We start from the raw sequence: 20,567 nt of genomic DNA on the forward strand, positions 1-20,567 counted from the left end.
GTTAGAGTAGAAAAGGGGAACTGTTTCTAGTAACAGGAATTAGATTACAGTCGGCCCTCCTTATCCGCGGGTTCTGCATGTGCGGATTCAACCGTCCACGGATCGGGAAAACCCGGAAGTTCTCTCTCCAGCACTAATTGTTTGAGCATGTACAGACATTTTTTCTTGTCATTATTCCCTAAACAATACAGTTTAACAACTATTTACATAGCATTTACATTGTATTAGGTATTATAAGTAACCTAGAGATGATTTAAAGTACAGTCAGTCTTTAAGTCAGATTTGTACGTAAGTCGGAACAGGTGCATCCGGTATTATTTAGTGTCAGTTAGTCAAATGTTTGTCTTAGTATTTAGTATATATTTTACCTTTCTATGCATATAAAACACTTAAGAAACATAAGTATTTCAATAATTAAACCACTGCGTTGCTTAGTAATAATTGTAGCTTTCATCAGGGCAGGGCCTTTCACATGCTCTATTATTCTCACTTTATCCTTTAAAATTGTTCCGATCGTTGACCGACTGTAGCCTAATGCTTTTCCAATGACCAGTGGTGTTTCACCTCTTTCCGATCGCTTTATTATTTCCACTTTATTTTCAATCATGATCGTTTTCCGTCAACAGAACAGAAACACTGTGGATTCAGCAGCAGCCGCAGGCCGCGGGTCCGGATCTCCCCTGGGTCTTAAAGTCCACCTGCACTGAGACAGGTTAAATAAGGGACTTGAGCATCAATCCCCCGCAGATAAGGAGGGCCGACTGTGCACAGTAAAGCATAAAAATTATAATCTAGGAGTACTCAGCTATTCAGGCAGCATCTCTGGAGAAATCAGCCAAGTTGGTTCTCCAAGTTGATGACTTGTCAGCAGAATTGGAAAAAGCAAGAAAACATCTATATTTTAAATTGCAGAGAAAGATGGAGAGAACAAACCAAGTGTGTAATAAGAGACTGAAAAATTCAGTGACACGCATGCTTTTGAAGGAGTTTGCAGTGTTATCTGATCAGAGGAAAATGAGAACAAAGGACAGAGAGAAAATATTGGAATAGTGAGATCCAGAACAAAACAGTTGCTAGAAATGTGAAACAGAACGGAGAAGCGGAAAAACCAGGCAGGTCAGCCAGCCTGTGAATACAGAAGCTGAGTTAACATTGCAAGTTGGCCTCACTTTGGCACTGGCCAGTACTGATGCAAACTAGAAAGCTGTTTATCTGAAACTGTTATTGTGGATGTTGCAACCCAAATGCTGTTTCTGCAGCATTTCCTGTATTTTGTTGGAACTGTACTAAGAAGACAGAGATCAGAGTGGGACTGTAATGGAAAATTAAGGGACCATTTAACAGGGATACCTTTGTGGATTGACTTGGAGATGTTCTGCAAAGCAGAGAAGTTGGGTAGAGAGCCAGAAAGAAAATTTTTATCCATGAATTTTGATCTGGAATAATTGCTGGAAAACCTAGTGGAATCATATTCAATTAGTACTTACAAACAATATGTGAGGTAAAAAATATTGGTAGGACTATGGGGAAAGAGCAGGAGGTGGGACTATTTGGATATCTCTTTCTAATTGTCACATATGCTCATTGGACTAGATAGTCTCCTGTTTTGTAGGTTCCCAGTGATGTTGGTATAATACTCGCTTCGTCTGGTAGTAGTTTTTTGTGACTCTCTTCCAATCTATCTCTGAAAGTAATTTGCAGATTTGGAGCTAATAAATGAACTCATCTGGCCCCGGAAGGACAGAAAGCTGCCATGCTGGAAAATAGTATGTTGACCTTTGTTGTAAGAAGATCTGAGCATGAGTAAACATGTTTTACTGAAATTATATAGGACTCTGGTAAGACCACACTCAAAATTATGGTTAGCCTAGCCAATGAAGGATATAATGGAACCAAACTTCTAATGAAAGTTCAACACACTGGTTCATAAAATGATGCAATTGACCTATGAGGACAGATTAAGCAGACTGGGCATATATGCTGTGGAGTTCTGTAGAAGAGAAGTAATCTCCCTGACAGATACAAAATCCTAATGGTAGATGTACAGGTGACCTTTCTGTTGGCTAAACATTCAGGAAGAGAGGTCGCAGGCTAAAAACAATGCCAAGGCCCTTCAGGATTTAGCTGAAAAGAAATTCTTGACCCAGAGTCTCTGGATTTCTTTATCCAAGAGGGCTGCAGAGGCTCAAGTATGTTCAAGACAGAGACTGGTAGATTTTTGGATATTAAAGGAATTTAGGGATATGGATTCAGTACGGGAACGTGATGCTGAGGTAAAAGACTGGGTTCAATCTAATTCAATTCCAGAGCAGACTTAAGGGGCAAGGAATCCTAATTCAATGTCTAGTTCTGAGGATTGATGTAAAGCTGTAATTGCATCCATGCCTCTGGCAGCTCATTCCTCATACAAACAATCCTCTCTGAAAAAAATTACATCTGTGGTCCCTTTTAAATTTTTCCCCTTTCTCCTTATACCTATACCCTCTAGTGTTATACTACCCTACCCTGTGACCATCCAACTTATGTGCACCCCTTATGATTTTATTTTAAACCTCTCATCCTCCTTCACTCCAGGGCTAAAAGCTCCAGCTTATACATTGTGTTTGAGCCTGAACCTAACCTTGCCCTTCTGTCATGTGGATGAACTATAGAGCCACAAAGTTTACTCTACACTGTCTGGTATGGAAGGGCCACTGCTGAGGATCGAAAAAGCTACAAAGTGTTTCAAACTCAGCCAGTTCTATCAAGGACGTCTTTAACAGGTGATGCCTCAAAAAGCTGGCATCCATTATTAAGGACCCCCATAACCCAAGATATGCCCTCTGCGCATTGCTACCATCAGGGTGGAGTTACAGGACCCTGAAGACCAGCTCACAATGTTTGCTCTCCATTTGAATGACTTATTTATAGTATATATTATAACTAATTTATTATTATAATTTATAGTTTTTTTCAATGTAATGCCACTGCAAAACAACAAATTCACGATATTTATCAGTGATATTAAACCTGATTCTCATTCTGATTCAAAGAGCAAAAGGGTTAAAGTGAGCTATGCTGCTTGTTGTAGAAGGCCTTTTCTCCGCTCCTCCCATCAGATTTTCTCTTGGAAACTGAACAAAAGAGAATACTTCACGTCAGGCTTAGCTGCAGTTTTGCCATCTGGGTGAATAGCCATGCACTCCTGCCATGAAGATTTAGGGAAAAACAGGTCTGGATTGAATGGGATGATTGGATTTATTCCTTAATTTCCTCTCTTCTCTTCCAGCTTGTTTGTTCCTGTGGTGAACCTGGAAAAGATCCCATCTCTCGGAAAGACAGAGAGTTCATGCATCAAACTGACCGCCAAGCCTCCTGCTGCTTCTCCCTCCTCTCCTGAACCTATTTCACCATCTGAGAAACCCAGCCCGGCCCCTGTCCTTGATTCCTCGGCAAAGACAGGGGTTTTGAATGCAGTCCCAAAAGCAGCTGACCTCTCACTCACTGCACCAGTGATTCAGAATGGTAAAGGTGAACGATTACCAATGCTGGAAGAACCAGCATTCAGTAACAGGAGGAACAACCATAAAGTCCACAGGAGAGTAATGGGTGAGTATAAAATTGAGTCCTGCAGCTTATTCTTCCAAAGCTAGTAATATAAGGAATGGCCAAAGACACTGTTGGTGAATAGACATGGAGAAGACTGATGGTAAATGGGAAGTTGAATACTGTATTATTGGCGATATTTGAGATTGGCTTGAATTGTATATTTTATTAACCAGCTTTAAGATAGAGTTCAGTGACTTTTGTTCTGCTAGTGGAACGGTTTTCCATTTCCTGCACTCTCACAATGAGCTTGTGGTTGATTCCCAGTTGTGGATTGGGTGTTGTGTAATGAACCAGATTTGATTAGGGAGCCCTAAGATAAAGGAACTCTTAGGAGACAGTGATCATAATATCAAAGAATTCACCCAGTCAGATATATCAGCATTACAGTGAAATAAAGGGAATTACAGAAGCATGAAAGAGGAGCGGACCAAAGTTGATTGGAGTGGGACACTAGCAGGGATGACAGTAGAACAGTAATGGCTGGACTTTCTGGGGCCAATTCAGAAGGTGCAGGATAGATACATCCCAAAGATGAAGAAGTACTCTAAAGGGAGGATGAGGCAACTGTGGTTGAAGGGAAGTCAAAGACAGCACAAAAGCAGAAGAGCGGGCATATAATATAGCAAAAATTAATAGGGCTTAAGAAGGTTGGGAAACTTTTAAAGACCAACAGAGGGCAACTAAAAAAGTCATGAGAGAAAAGATTAAATATGAAGGAAAGTGACCTAATAAAATAAAAGGATACCAAAGTTTTTTTTCAGTTATACAGTATAAAGAGTAAAAGAGAAGTGAGAGTAGATATCGGACTGCTGGATGATGATGCTGGAGAGGTAGTAATTCACAAAGAAATGGCAGACTAACAAGTATTTTACGTCAGTCATCACTGTGGAAGGCACTAACAGTATGCCAGAAATTCAAGAGTGTCAAAGGGAGAAGTGAGTGCATTTGCTATAACTAATGAGAAGGTGCTTGGGAAGCTGAAAGGTCTGAAAGTAGATAAGTCACCTGGACCAGATGGACTACAGCTCAGGGTTCTGAAGGAGGTAACTGAAGAGATTGTGGAGTCATTAGTAATGATCTTTCAAGAATCACCAGATTCTGGAATAGTTCTGGAGGACTGGAAAATTGCAAATATCAGTTCATTCTTTTGGAAGGGAAGGAGGCAGAAGAAAGGAAATTGTAGGCCAGTTAGCCTGACTTCAGTGGTTGGGAAAATGTTGGTGTCTGTTATAAAGATGAGGTTTTGGGGCACTTGGAGGCACATGATAAAATAAGCCAAAGTTGACATGATTTCCTTAAGGGGAAATCTTGCCTGACAAATCTGTTGGAATTCTTTGAGGAAATAACAGGCAGGATGTTGTTTACTTGGATTTTTAGAAAGCCTTTGAGAAGGTGCCACACATGAGGCTGCTAAACAAGTTAAGAGCCTGTGGTATTGCAGGAAAGATACTAGAATGGATGGAAGATTGTATGACTGGCAGAAGGCAAAGCAAAGGAATAAAAGGGGCTTTTTCTAGTTGACTGCCAGTGACTGGTTGTGATCTGCAGGAGTTGGATGGCTTCTTTTCATGCTATAGGTCAATGATTTGGATGACAGGATTGATATCTTTGTGGACAATACAAAATGGGGAGAAAGTTCAGAAACGAGAAGTGCAAAGAGACTTGTGAGTCCTTGTGTAGGATTCCATAAAGGTTGACATGCAAGTTGAGTTGGTGGTAAGGAAGGTAAATGCAATGTTATTCATTTTGAGAGGACCAGAATATAAAAGTCAGGATGTAATGCTGAGACTTTGTAAGGCATTGTCAGAATGCATGGAGTATTGTGAGCAGTTTTGGGTCCCTTATCTAAGAAAAGATGTGCTGGTATTGCAGATGGTCCTGAAGAGGTTGACGAGAATGATTCTGGAAATGAAAGGGTTAATGCTTGATGTCTCTGGGCCTGTACTCAGTGGAGGTTCGAAGAATGAAGAAATCTCACTGAAACCTATCAAATATTGAAAGGCTAGATTGAATGGATTTAGAGAGGATGTTTCCAGTAATGCGAGGAGTGCAGCACCAGAGAGCACAGCCTCAGAATAGACGGTATCCCTGTAGAACATAAATGAGCAGGAATTTCTGTAGCCAGAGGGTGGTGAATCTCTGGATTTCATTGCCACAGAGAGTGAGGTCAAGTCATTGAGTATATTTAAAGTGTAGGTTAATACGTTCTTGATTCATAAGGGCACCAAAGGTTCCAGGGAGAAGGCAGGAAGATTGTGTTTAGAGGGATAATAAATCAGCCATGATTGAATGGTCTAATTCTGCTGCTCTATCTTATTGTCTTAAAACCTACCACTTTAACTGAGGCTTGATTAATACTTCATTGAAGGGCCATTGGACATTTTTACTGTTTTCAAAAGCTACATGAATACATTGTATCATAATAGCATTCAGGTCCAATGGAGTATCATGAAGCTATTGAAGAATACTGACATACATAAGCCCATCACCCCTACTGGGCCATAGGCCGCTGACTGCAGCTAACTAGGGTGCTCCATCCTAGGGCTGTCTTTCAAGTTGACCCCAGGTGTGTGGCCCATCTTTGAAGATCCTTCCTCTTCGAGGGGAGAGGTATTTGGAGCTTCTGTTAGTATTTCTGTACCACTGGGTTTTTACAGGATAGGCTTGCTAGCCCCATGCCTAACCCTCCTTCCTTTGCAGGCAGGTGAGGGACCGTCCATGGCAGAGTTATTGAAGAATCCCTAGTTTAAATCATCTCAATCCATTGACTAAAAGGTCTTGTTTCCTGCCGTGTAAATTTATTTTATATTTTAAAAATAAAATGTCTGGGAAAGCGTCTTAGACTTAACTTGAATCTCTTTTCGTTCTAAAAGTGCTGTAATAAGTGTTTCTGTATGGGGAAATGAAGTCCTAAGGTACCTTGGGGCCTTTAACAGGAAACATCTGTCATACCGCATAACCTCTACCTAATCTCTCGACAGAGAAAGAAAGTGACCTCAATAAACACTGCGGAGTCATGGATCCAGAGACCAAGAAGCATTGCACTCGTTCATTAACTTGTAAGGTAACTTTTAACCCCCCCCCACCACCACCTCTGCAGCCCCCAACATTATATTTGTTTTATTTCCATCAGGCAAAATTTCAGGACAGCCCTTTTGTTGAATTTTAAATGGCTAGACATATAGATTTTTGACTAGAAATAAAACAAAATGTGTATGTTGAGTGTTGTAGTAACTTTTATGGAATTAATACAGTAGATAATAAAATAAAGGTTTTCTTCACTTTATAACTAACTCTTGGTCTGTGAGATCTGGTTTCAGTTCCCTGAGGGGTTAAAGAGGAATTTTCCAAAGTATTTTTTCCCTTATAGTGGCCCTGGGCTTTATTACCTCAGGCGATGACAACGAAGGGAGGCACTATTCGACAATGCTCCAGTCATCGTAGTGCGGAACAGATTTGATGGAGCAGCCAGTCTTTTCTTGCCTCTGGGCTTTCCATGTTTTGCTGTTGCACCAGGCGGGAGTAATGGAAGTGACTCATCCTTCAATCCAATAGGGATTAAAACCTGGCTGGTTTGGAGCCTAAATCTGAAAACCAAGCTCCTGCATGCTTTAATGCTACAGCCCAGATAATTAACTGCATTTTGTTTGAAATGCAACCCCACCCTGGGGTGTTCCTTTGGTGCTGATTGTCTGTTGTGGTAATGCATTTCCAATGTTCCTGATCTGAGAGGACAGTGTTCTTTTGGTGTGGCCTGTGTGTGCAGCAATCCCTTGAGGTTGCCTGGTTGACTATGTAGTGTTCCCTCGGAGCTATCTGTTGGTGCAGTGCACACTCTTGTGTAATAAGATGGAATTTTGACCTCACGATCCACCTTGTCGTGGCCTTTCACCTTATTGCCTGCACAGCACCTTCTCTGTAGTATTATATTCTGCATTGAGTTATAGCTTTTCCCTTGTACTACCTCGATGTACCAAAGTGGTGAAATGATCTGTATGGATGGCTGGCAGAGCAAAGTTTTTCACTATACCTCATTATAGGTGACAATATTAAACCGATTGCCATTTACTCTAAATTGCCTGTCCAGTGGAACAGTCCCCTCTGCACTGTCTCTTCGAGAAGTCATTGCTGCCTCAAGAGTATACTGTGCAATTAATACAGTAGATAATAAAATAAAGGTTTTCTTCACTTTATAACTTACTGCATCATCCCTGCTGATGTATGTTGGTCCCAATGCTGGCATTGCTGTGGTCTGTACGATCTTTGTTACAAAATCCCACATGGATTTGCTAGTTTCTCCAGTTCTTCAGCTTTCCAAGATCCCTGGACTCCTTCCTAAATTGATTTGCACTCTCCCACATCATTCCACCAGTGGCAGAAGTTTCTTCATCTGGCAAAGCCCTGAGCCCTGAAATTTCCTCTTGCAACTTCAAAGGCTTTCTACCCTTCTCTTTGAAGCTTGCTGTCCAATATTTATTCCTGTGAAGATTGTGACCATGTTTTCCTCTGCAGTGTAGTATCAGATTGTTCTGCCCGTTCCCCTCACCGCCGTTGTCAACTGATGCTAAACCTGTTGTCTTTCGTCCTGCTAGACGCACTCACTGACTCAGAGGAGGAATGTGCTCGGCCGGCGGCTGGCATTTGATGAGTTGTTGGCAGAACATCGGGCCAGCTTGAAGAACAAGGAAGGTGGCAGAGAGAAAAAGCAGCAAGCTAAAGAGGCAGTGACACATTCCCCTGTGCAGGAAATGACCGCTGGAGGCTGGGCTTCGGTGATGGCAGGAATCTCCCTGAGCCACACAAAGCCTGCCGGCTGTTCCGGCTCAAGGTATGATCTAAATTCCTAGCATTCGTGGGCACCCATTGGCTCTCTTGGGGTATAGGTGTTTACTGGGAGGGTGGGGGAACAGTGATAATGCAGATGTTTCTTCCTCTGATGGGGGAGTCTAACACAAGAAAAAGCTTAAACTTAAAGCCAAATGTGAAATTAGAAAATGCTTTCAATGGCAAACTTTACTTAAAATCTAGAATTGACTTCCCCAGAATACTAGATACAAGAGGTTAATTGGAGTTTTCGGTGTTGTCGGTGGGATTTTAACGAGTTAATAAACCAGTTGTGATACGAGTCAGCATAATCTTGTTTAATGGTAAGGGCTTTCTGGTACTTTCTAATGATTATATTGTATATTAAATATATTTATTAAAATAAAGTAATATATTACAAGATATTGTAATTTTATATACAGTGGAATCTTGTTATTTGAGCCATTGGTTAATTGGGGTCACTGTTTATTTGGGACAACTTCTAAAGAACAAAATTAATTGAGAAAATAGCAGGGATTCCCTTTGTTTATTTGGGATGCTATGCCACTTAATTGGGACGGGAGACTGTTGCCGAACAGTTTCTAACTAGTGCCAGTCCCTTGCACTTATGTGGCTATTACTGTCCTGAAAGCGAACAGTTTCTAAGCAGTTTCAGTTACGTGTGTTTGTGTTCAAAAAGCAGTGATTTTTATTACCAATAGTTGGCAAGAAATAAGCAATAAGACAATTCAGAAACGTTTTGCTCACTGCGATTTCAAGCATTCAAGCTTGGAGATGCCAGAAATGGCAGGGAGTGAAAATGAAATGATTTCACTACTTCATCAAGTTAGGAACTACAATGAATTTTAAGGTATCAATAATTACTTTGAATGTTATAATGGAAGTGAAGATTTGGAGAATGCAATCATCTAAAGCATTGTATGAAGGCAGTCTGTTATCTGTATTAGGTGTCTGTGTAAATTTTGTTCATTTACAGTCAATCATAAGAATGTTTCGTGAGGCATGTTGAGCAAGCTTCACTCTGTACCTTATGTGTTTGTTGCTGAACTAGTATATTAACCTTCAAAACGCTCCCTCCTCAAGACTGGTGAACCTAACTTTCATCAACGACTATTTATTCAATATACACGGCTGTCATCAGCATACAAACACAAATGACTCCTCTCCTTTTTAGCTGAAGGGGCTGTGAATTTCTGCTTTGTTCTGAGGGCTGCTGGACTACTGGGGTCTTGCTGCCATCTGAATTTCTTTTCTTTTCACAGGGTTTCTTTGGAAAATGAATTGACTGACTCGGAGAGATCCCCGGCGGATCCCACACCGCACCCTGAGCTCCCCTACCCTCTCTTCAGATTCGAGATAAACAGCCGGCTGTCGAGCGAAGAGAGTGACGGGGAGGTGACTGAGGAATTGGACAAGCCAGACTGTCATTATTCACGATTGCATCCAAAGCCACTGGCAGTACGTTCTATTGCAGCCCAGCCCCTCTCTCTCCACTTCTCACTTGTCTTACCAGGAGCATTGATGGTTTAAACTGAATCCTCTGCAGAGCAGATGGGGCTGAGAAATGTTTGTAACCTCGCTACATTATTCAGTGTTTCAGACAAACATTTTTATTTACTTTCTACTAGTACTGAAAGTGGTTCATGCCGAATTGTTGGTTATTTGCCTCTCCACCCCCCACCCCCCTTAATCTTGCAGGTCTTCCTTGGCAAATTACTTACTCATTTCCAGTTTCTGCCCAGCAGCCCCCACAAAGCATGCAGGTGTTTTTAGGGAAAGGAGGATGACACACTCTGTTGAATTTCCTGTCCAGTGGGACTTGTCTAATAATTAAACAGGTTGGAATCTAAAGCTGACCTGCAGGGCTCAGTGAAGTGGGACCAATCTAAAATCTATTTTCACCCAGCATGGACAGATGGGCTACAGTGCCCCACCTCACACTGTACTTTTCGATGATTCAGCTAGGCACAGAAGGAAACTGGATCCTGGAACTAGCAGGAATGTGCTACACTGTAGGGTACCAGCAAATAAATAAAAACAAAGAGATGGAATTGATGTGGGGAGGATGTTTCCATTAATAGGAAAGCCTGGGATACGAGAGGACAACCTCTGAATAAATGGGGAGGCTCTTTAGAACTGAGATATGGAGGAATTTCTTCAGGGTAAATTTGTGATTGCTACAGAGGGCTGTGGAGGCCATGCCATTGGGTATATTTAAAGCAGAGAGTGATAGGTTCTTGATTAGTAATGGGGCTGAGGGTTAGGGGGAGAAGGTGAGAAAATTGGGATGAAAAAAATATCAACCATGTTTGAATGGTGGAGCAAACTTGATGGGCTTATGAGCCTAATTCTGTCCATATAATTTTATGATGGGAAATACTCGACAGGTCAGGCAGTATCTGTGGGGAGAGAGAGATGGAGAGAAGCAAAGTTATTGTTTCGGGGAGATGATCCTTCATTAGAAGTGAAGAATTTAGAAGCAATTCTATTTTAGTGTATCTCATTTTTCCTACCTAATAAAATGTTCTCAACTTGAAACATGAACACTGTTTTTCTCTCTACAGCTGCAACTTGACCTATTGAATATCCTAGTATTTTTTACTTATATTTCACATTTCCAGCACCTGTAGATTTTTTCATTTTTCATTTACAAACTGAGAAAACTATTTGGAACAAAAATCAAAATAGGAGGACGTCACTCAGCTCCTCATTATGTTCAATTTTTAATCAAGATTATAGCTGATATTGATCTGATTTGCCTCCTTCCTCCACAAATCTGTAGGTTTTAATGGTAATACTTCAAACTAACCTGAGGGAAGAATTCTAAATTGCTGGTACACTTTATGACATCATGACAGTATCCCAAAGCCTGATACTAATGAAATTCTTCATAAATTCTGTAAATTGTAGCTATGATTCTGTTTTGAGCATGAATTGGCCTTTTCCCAATATTACTGCTACTGTACGAGAGCTATTCTTGAACCAATCCTTTCTTCACCTGATCCAGCCTTTTTTCTTTGCAGTTTTGCACTTTTGGAAGCCGAATGATCAGCCGAGGTTATTACGTTTTCAACAGGAGATTGGACCGATTCCGAATGGCCCTTAACTCCATGGTGGAAAGGCACCTAAACTCTCAGATGTGGAGGTCAGTATGCTGTCCTTCTGATGCCCACTGTTGATTATTATTGAAGTATTTGTAGTGAGGAAGGGTGAGTATACTACACACTCTCCACAGTTCACAAGCATTGAGGGAGAAAGATAGACTAATGCAGGAAATATCTGTGACTTGATCCAAGGGCTTTAAAAGCCTGTACATTTTTGTAGGAAGATAATTGATCATGGATAGCTGTTATTCACAAGGAGTAACTATATATTGGTCTTTGTTGGTCTAAGCCAAAATACCAGAGCATTTCAATGGTTCCATTTAATATACAACTTGAAATTCTTACTCTTTACAGACATCCATGAAACAGAAGAAAACCCTAAAGAATGAATGACAGAAAAATGTTAGAACCCCAAAGCACCCCCATCTCCTTCCCACACACAAAAAGCTGCAAAGCATCAATCCTCTCCCTCCTTCCACTTATTCCAGCAGGAAGTATTAGCTTCCCACCACCCAGCAAGAAATAGCAAAGCCACCAAACAGCCCATGATCTGCAGTGCAACAAAAATTGTTTCTCAGATGAGCTTGAAGAAGTCGCCTTCTATCGCCATTTTGGCTCCTCCCCAGGTATTTTTTTTTGAAAATGGAGGCCCAGTGAAACACCGATCTTTATTGTTACATGGCCCTAGGTGTTGGCCTGTTGCGTATCCCGAGTAAGTTCCATTCTTCTTCTTGCTTTTTGATTTTCCATCGAGAAAGCTGTATGAGATAAATACCCAAATAAGAGGCCACTCAGCCTCAGATTCCTTGCTATCTTTTAGCTGGATTATGACCGACTTAATCCAATTTGTGTGCCATTACTGTTTATAACCTACAAAGTTTTGTCTCTTAATTATAATACTTATAATTAACCTAAGGGAGGGATTTTATGTTACTCGTACATATCTTGTTATGATCTTGCATTGTACTTTTTTGGTAACTTTTACACTTTCTTCTGTATTGCTATTATTTTATCTTGTACTTCAAAGCACTGTGTAATGATCTGATCTGCATGAACAGTGTGCAAAGCTTGCTTCTCACGGTATCTTGGTTCATGTGACAATAGTAAGCAAATACCAATACACAAGATACAAAAGCCTTGAGTACACATACCATCAGGCTCTAAAACATCTTCAGCCCTGCTGTTAGAAGACTCTTGAATAATAAAGGTGGACTCATGATCCCTCCGTCTACCTCATCACGTCACGTGCACTGTATTTATCCATCGCACTTTCTATGTAACCGACACAATATTCTGCATTCTGTTCGCCTCATGTACTCCCTCTTGTGGGGTGGCACGGTAGTGCTGCAGTTAGCACAACGCTTTACAATACCAGCGATCCGGGTTCAATTCCCGCTGCTGTCTGTCGGGAGTTTGTGCTTTCCCCCTGTGACCGCGTGGGTTTCATCCGGGTACGCCGCTTTCCTCTCACAATCCAAAGATGTACTAGTTGGTAGGTTAATTGATCCTTTAAATTGTCCCATGATTAGGCTGAATGGCGTTGTTCAACGGGCATATTCCACCCTAATTCTCAACGAATCAATCAATCAATAAATAAATAAATAAATAAATATGGCTATATATTGAATGCTCTGCTGGATGGCATGCAAACCAAACCCTCTCACTGTATCTCAATACCTGTGGAAAATGATGAACCATTTACCAATTTTGTGGCACTTCATGTCATCACCAAATGGTCAACCTGACCCAACCCTTCCTGGGAGCACAGGGACCATCTATTCACATGTATCTCCTAATGCCACCTTCCCATCCCTGAAGTGCAGTTTCTCTTCAGCAGCATAGTCCCCTTTGCTCCCATATCTTCCCGTTGCTGGCAGTGCACGTACCCACAAACCCTCCAACAGTGTGACCACCCCCACTTCTCTTTCTTGTCTCCCAGCCACCCAGCATTCCCCCAGTGACTGATAGTTACAACCTGAGGGATAATCTGATTCATTTTAGTTTTTTTTTGCTTAATGCAGGAAAATTCCTCCGGCTGTGGATTCCCAGAGGGCACCGCCAACACCTGCCTCCTTGACGCACTCGCTGCAGTCTGTGTCATCCCTGCCTTTGGGCTCCTCCTCCTCGCCACCCCTCGTGAGCACAGATCTGAAACCGGCATCCTCTCCAGCTGCTGTCACCACAGCGCGAGCCCCCTCGGACCTGCCTGCCGCCTGCTGCCGTTCACTCGCTCCGACAACCCCTGCCTCGAACCCGCCCCACTCCTCCAGCAAAGTGTCCTGGGCCAAGGCTGGCCGGGGGCTTGGTTTCCACCAAGGCTCCCATCCATTCGCTGACACGTCACAGAACAAGAGGAAGAAGCCAGCGCTCTCCAACTCCGAGCTGACACCTGCTCAAGACCCTCCCCTCAAAAGGAACTGCGTGCTTAGTTTGGGCAAGATCAGTACACCTCCTCCTGGCGGAATAGCCCCCCGGCCGCCTCACTCGAATACCTCGTCACACAATGCTAACAATGGAGTTGCAGCCCACAGCCCCAAAGCACCGGGACAAGCGGGAATTCTGGGGCAATCAGGGAACTCCATCAAAGGGAACAGCAGAGCGGTGGAACACTTTGATCCCAAAAGGGGTGCCCGTCTCTGTGAGGGGCGGAAGCTGGGAATCCGCAGCCCCTCGCCCCCACCACTGATCGCCAACTCCCCTGTGCGGGCTGAGGGCAGGAAGAGGAAGAACGCTGGCGCCTGCTCAAAACCCACCAAAGTAGCCAAGTCCCCCGAGGTCAGCTGTGCACAAAGGAAAAAAGAGGAGAGCTTGGCAACGTCCCGACCACTCGGCAACTCCCACACACAAAAGGTAAGGAATGCAAAGGTCCACTGCAATGCCTGGGGAAGTGGGCCGGGAATGAGGGCCTGGGCAGAGGGGTGGCCATTTTAAACATCAGAACCAGCGGCTTCCAGCTAAGGTGCTGGTAGGAGTGTAATCCCTATGACAGACCTGAAGTATTCAGAATTCCTCTTCCTCTACTTCAGAATAGACTAGCCCTCCTCTGACCTGTTGGAGAGTTTGCTCAAGTGTTTGTATGTACAAACTGCTTTGGAGGCTCAGCTGTAATGCTTCCAGTGGTTCAATAATCAGAAGTGAATCTTAGGCTCAGTAAACACAAGAGATTCTACAGATGCTGAAAATTCAGAGTAACACACACAAAATGCTGGAGGAACTCGGCTGGTCAGGCAGCATCTATGGAGGAGAATAAACAGTTGATGTTTTGATCTGAGACTCTTCATCTTTGGCTCAATGGTAGCATTCGCGGCTCTTTAGTCAAAAGGTGTGAAGTTTGGAGTCCAAGGGGTGCAAGCAATGCTGCAGTTGGATACAGCTCCATTTAGACATTATCTGTAGTAACTGCATGCGGTCCTGTGCAGTACACTGAAGAGGACCTTGTGTCTGAATGATTCTGGGAGATAAAAGACTTACATTTTGAAAGCAAGTTGCCAGGGTAGATATTTAATTGTCTTAAAAGATTATGAGGCGATAAAGTCGGCATCTTTAAGGTGATTAAAGAATCTAATCGGATAAAGAGAGACTACTTCCTCTAGTGGAAGAATGCAGAACAGCAGCTTTAAAATGAGAGCATGGATTACTGCACTGATAGTGAGCAGCAATTTCACACAGGGTGCTGGAAATCTGGAACTAATTTCTCCGTAAACTGAGATTGACATTTCAAATTTTATGGTTGAGATTATTAGATAACTTGGATGACTTAGAATGCAAGTTAGTTCAACCATTGCCAGACTGAATTGTGGAACGTGTTCAATGTACTAAAAGGTCCCAAGCAACCTCTGGGCTCAGATAATATTTCCTTATAGGAATCAGTTAATTTTAAGACTTAGAATTTTGACGACATCCACTGACTGGAAGTACTGCACTGAAGTGTAAGGATTTTGCTCCCTAGTTATTTTTTTGTGCAAAACTGATGCAGTCAAGCTGACTGTTTAGGGTGACATGAAAAATGACTTTTGGCTGAGGAGCTATAACGGCTGTGGTACCAGCTTAACAGTAAGAATTAATGCTATAGCAAAGGAGGATAAAGTGGAGAACAAAACCCTGTTCTTTGAGAACAATAAACTATCATGATCACCTTCAAAAGTTGTTTCATTCTTCAGAATGCATAACAAACTGGGATTTTCCTATTTAAACAGAAGTATTGTGTATTTAGTTACTCAAGAGAAGATATTCTGAACAAGAATAGTTTAGATACTATACACAAAATGCTGTAGCAACTCATGAAGGGTCTCAGTCCGAAGCAACAACTATTTATTCTTTTGTATAGATGCTGCCTGACCTGCTGAGCTCCCCCAGCATTTTGTGCGTGTTACTCTGGATTTCCAGAATCTGCAGAATCTTGTGTGTTTAGATACTATATATTTTCACTGTGCATATGTTCTTTAGTTTTTCTGGGGTTGTGGGTGGCACAAGGTTGGCTCAAGCCTATTGACTAGCACTAATTTTCTAGTGAGCTACCTTGTTGGGTTGTTGGAGCCTGGGAGGTGACAGTTGCTCCAGTAATGTTGTTAGGAAGGAATCTCCAGAATTTTAAATAACAAGAGAATGCCATTAATGTTTAGGTCAAGATGATAAATGTTTGAGGGAATTCCAGATCTAGGAGTTCAGTAATCTGACATGCATCAGACAAAGATGGAGTAATGAAAATTAGGGATGCTGGGCCCTTGATGTTTAATGAAGTTTATAGATGTCTTGTATGAGGACACAAGAGGTATAGTTGTTAAATTTGTTGTGACATTTTTAGGAAAATAAGTTGTGAAGAAGACATAAGGAGCATACAAAATGATATAGAAGCTAATGAATGAGCAAAGATCTGGTAAATGGAGTATAATTTGGCAAGATGTGAAATTGTCCACTTTGGCAGGGAAAAAAAGAACATCTAAATGGTGACCAGCCACCAGATGCAGGTACAGCTAGAAATTAGGAAAGCTAACAGAATGTTATTATTGCTGGGTGAACCAAACAGAAAAGTAAGGAAGTTAGGATTCAGACCTTTAGAACATTATATAATAGCAAGAATCAAATGCTGAAACTTTATAAGGTGTTGGTTAGTCTACATTTGGAGCATGGTGAGCAGTTTTGGACCTCTTATCTAACAAAGGATGTGCTGGCATTGGAGAAAGTCCAGAGGAGGTTTACAAAGATGATCCAAGGGGATGTTAGGATTAATGTTTGAAGAACATTGGATTGTTCTGGGCCTGTACTTTCTGGAGTTTAGAAGGATGAAGAGGGATCTCATTGTAACCTATGGAATATTGAAAGGCTGGAGTGAGTGTGAAGAGGATGCTTCCAATAGTGGGAGAGTATAGGAACGGAGGGCACAGCCTCTGAATAAAAGGATATCCCTTTAGAAGAGAGATGAGGAATTTCTTTAGCCAGAGGGTGGTGAATCTATGGAGTTCAAGTGGCTGTGGAGGTCAAGTCACTGGGTATATTTAAAGTGGAGGTCGATAGGTTCTTGGATGTTGAAGGTTATGGGAAGAATGTAGGAGAGGATAGCTCAGCCATGATTGAATTGCGGAGCAGACTTGATGGGTCGTGGGACAATAACCACAACACTGTTCTTTATTCATCGTTGAAATCGTATCCTCCGCTAAGGCAGCGTTTCCTCAACAAACCTGAAAAGAGTTGTGTTAGTGTTAGCTGTATACAAACACAGCAATGGTGTAGCATTCTTATCTCTTGAGGCAAAAGATTATAGGTTCAAGGCTGCTATAGAGATTTGAACACCCAATCTGGGCTGAGACACTCATTGTATTATTGAGATTTTGCTGATCTATAAGCAATGTTATCTCTTTTCATGTGTCATTACATCAAGGTCTTGTTTGCCCTCTTTTTAAAAAGAAGCTTCACTATTATTTACTTAAATTCACCCGGGTATCCTTGCTCAATGTTTTGATTGTCAATTAACTTAGTTTAACAGGTTACCAATTTATGATTTTATTGGTTTATAGGATCATTCTGTGCATCAATTTGGAGGTGCTTTAATTCAATGTTATAATTAATGCTTGGAGAAACTCTAGTGGCAAAATAGCCACTGAATAGAAGCAAGCTGTCTGATTGTTATTCTGGGTGCGGTTTTATATAATAGAAATTAATCCTTTCATGCTTCTCTCTTTCTTTATCTTCCCCCAGGCAAAAGTGCGACCCTGAAAGTTGGTCTGCCCAGCTTTTTGGCGATACAGGACCTGGAAACCTTCCATCGATCAGCCACCAATTCCAGCCCTTGGGCACACAGATTGGCGCCTGTCGCGAGTGTCAAGAGCTCTGTCGGATCACAGGCTTATTAGGCACAAATGAAAGTGGGACTGTCCCACTAGCTGCCTCATTTGGCACTATAGAGTGTGCAGCCTACCCCTTCTATTGCATACCACGTCTGTATGGAGTCCGTTACTACCCTGTCCATCCATCTGTTTTGTTTGTCCCTTCCAATTTCTTTGTTCTGGAGTTTTGCTGTCCTCACCATTAAACATGGAAGCCTTACTCTGTATTGCTACAAAGGAAACCTGATAACAAAACATATGCAAAATTGGCCATGAGGTATTCAACCTGTGCTTCTTGCCCACAATGTATTGGAGAATGATAAAGGACATTCTGCCATATATTTAATCCATGCTCCCTGCAGGCAGTGGGGTGCAGATGTCTCTTTTTTGGCATCGTGCATTTGTAAACTTGTGTTTTCCTGCCTCTATCTTCTTACAAAGGGTTTGATTCATGGTGAACTGGGGCCCATGGGTGCTGGACACCCATCAGATACACACCTCAAGGAAATGTTCCTCTTGTATAACCTTAATTTTTCACAATTAAAACTCTTACATTCCCTTCCCCTCCATCCAGGGCAGTTAGATCCACCGCCACGCTACTCTTCCTGTCTTAGCAGAGGCTACCCAGCAGTCACTAAGAGCAATCTGAGAGAGATTAAGAGAAGGGGATGATGACTGTCACTGACAGCCCAAAGTTTATATATGCCAAATATCTGTTCAGATAAGTCTGAGCAGTTCCAATTGTAGATATAAATGGGAAGAAAAGTATTATATCTCCTTAAGAACTGCAGGCAAAATGACTGATATTTACATGGCCTTTGACCCTGACCTACTTGCATCATAATGCTATTGCATCTTCTTCATTGAAACGTATCTAGAAAGTTGGCTCTTATATGTGAAACTTTAATGGATTGAAAGAGAACATTGAAAAGAAGGAATGATTTGATATATTGATAGTAGGGTCACCACTATTTCATGTTCTTTAGGCAAATTTCATCTTGGTCTAAGCTTCTCTTGCCCAGTGATCTAACCATTGAAGTTAATCCCACGTACTTAATTATTGTTTGGTGTTATTAGATTTCAGTCCCTTCCTCTCTCCCTTTCTCTGTTCTTGCTTCAACTTGTTCACTCCGCTGTATCTTATAACAACACAAAAGGTCATTCAGTCTATCTGGTGCATGCTACATCCCGGAGAATAATCCTATTAATTTCATTCCTCCTCTCTGTAATTTCCTGCAGCCCCGCAATTGCGCTCCTTCACATCTACTCATCGACTCACTTTTGTTCATAACTTGTACTTATCCATCCTCTGAATTCCTACCCTCTGCTAAGGCAGCCTTTCCTCCCCATACCCAAAGAGTGTTGTGTCTATGTTGGCAAGTTAACCTGCCAGTACATCTTTGGGCTGTAGGAAGAAACCAGAGCACCTGGAAGAAACCCATGTTGTCATGGAAACTGCATGTCTTCTAACATTTTTCTCTAATTATTTAGATCTCTTTCTCTCTTCACTTCTGCTTCCACATGTTAGGCCTGTCCACCAGCAACTACAGTCCCTTCCCTCTCGTTTTGCTAAAGAATATTTTAATGATAGTGACCCTGAGAACATTCTTCAAGCAAAGTTAAAATGATTTAACTATCTTTTGCCAAATTCTATACAATTCTCAAGTTGAACCATTCTTTTGCCCACCAGAAGATGAATTGAATTTTCTTTTTGCTCAGTTGCGCTTGAAGTTTCTGTTACAAACAATTTTTAAATTTCATTATTTTATGCTTATATTTTAATCCAACCCACTTTATCAGTACTTTTATATGAATGATGTTACTTTTTCTGCAACTTTTTTCACTTGCTACTTTTAAGTTTTGAAGTATGAATTCAAATTATATATAACTTTTGAGGGAAAATATAGCAATATGTAATGGCGGCATAGCTTGAGTTGTAGAGTGTCTCCTAATAATGATTCATCCCGTCTTCCCAGGGACAGTGTTAAATTCTCAATTAACAAGGAAAAGCAGTAACTGCCTGATGTTGTCCTCCTAATCAATGAGTGAGCGACGACAACGTGGAAACCTGAGCCCAATCACTTGAGCTGAGATTAGTCCAGTGGCTGTTTTCAGCTAAAATGTATTGATAAAATGCTCAGTGAAGATAGAGGAAATCAATTTCATCTAAATCACCCATGATAAAGGTGACATTTTGTAACAGCCCAGATGAGGCTATTGTGCCTGTGCTGACTCTTTTAAGGGAGATATAGTAGGGAGAATCTAATCGTTCCCCTTTTTACATCCATTTTCCATAGCCGGTGACCCAACAAGAAAAATTACCCTCGTTATAGAATTTTGCCGGCTTTAATGGCAATGGACCTTTAGTGCTGGGAAACAGAATACTTCTAGTATCTGACACCAATTGTCATTATCAAGCACGCCTGGTGTGACCTGTTCATAAACTGAGATTCCCAACTCACCTTATTTGAATATTGCATCACTCACCCTCTGTATCCTTGTCATTTTCCACTGAATCCTCATTCTTTTAGCCTATAGTTTCAATTCTGGACCTGTTTTTAAAAGAAATCCTTACCATAGGGTTCTGGGTTGTCCTTTGTTACCTCATTGATTTTCTCAAACCTGACATCCGTTCATAAACTTTGGTCCTTTGATTCAGGTCTTGGTTGTATCAGCCTTCGTGGTGTACTGTTACTGGCAAAGTCTCCGGTCCTTTATGTGGAACCTC

The 20,567-nt window shown here is 41.6% G+C and overlaps 1 protein-coding gene across 3 annotated transcripts in view; it reads left to right on the plus strand.

Moving 5' to 3' along the window:
- LOC140717217 (ataxin-7-like protein 1) overlaps positions 1–20,313 on the plus strand; it is a 42,140-nt gene extending 21,827 nt beyond the window's left edge. For all 3 annotated transcript variants that reach the window (XM_073030540.1, XM_073030541.1, XM_073030542.1), the window contains 7 exons: positions 3,269–3,588; positions 6,570–6,652; positions 8,181–8,416; positions 9,675–9,870; positions 11,436–11,557; positions 13,538–14,366; positions 17,712–20,313. In XM_073030540.1, the coding sequence (XP_072886641.1) occupies positions 3,269–3,588; positions 6,570–6,652; positions 8,181–8,416; positions 9,675–9,870; positions 11,436–11,557; positions 13,538–14,366; positions 17,712–17,729 (1,804 nt within the window). In that variant the 3' untranslated portion in view covers positions 17,730–20,313. The remainder of the gene's footprint in view (positions 1–3,268; positions 3,589–6,569; positions 6,653–8,180; positions 8,417–9,674; positions 9,871–11,435; positions 11,558–13,537; positions 14,367–17,711) is intronic.
- The last annotated feature ends 254 nt before the right edge of the window (positions 20,314–20,567 follow it).

This window comes from Hemitrygon akajei, chromosome 27 (assembly GCF_048418815.1).
Source record: "Hemitrygon akajei chromosome 27, sHemAka1.3, whole genome shotgun sequence".
NCBI classification, from domain to species: Eukaryota; Metazoa; Chordata; class Chondrichthyes; order Myliobatiformes; family Dasyatidae; genus Hemitrygon; species Hemitrygon akajei.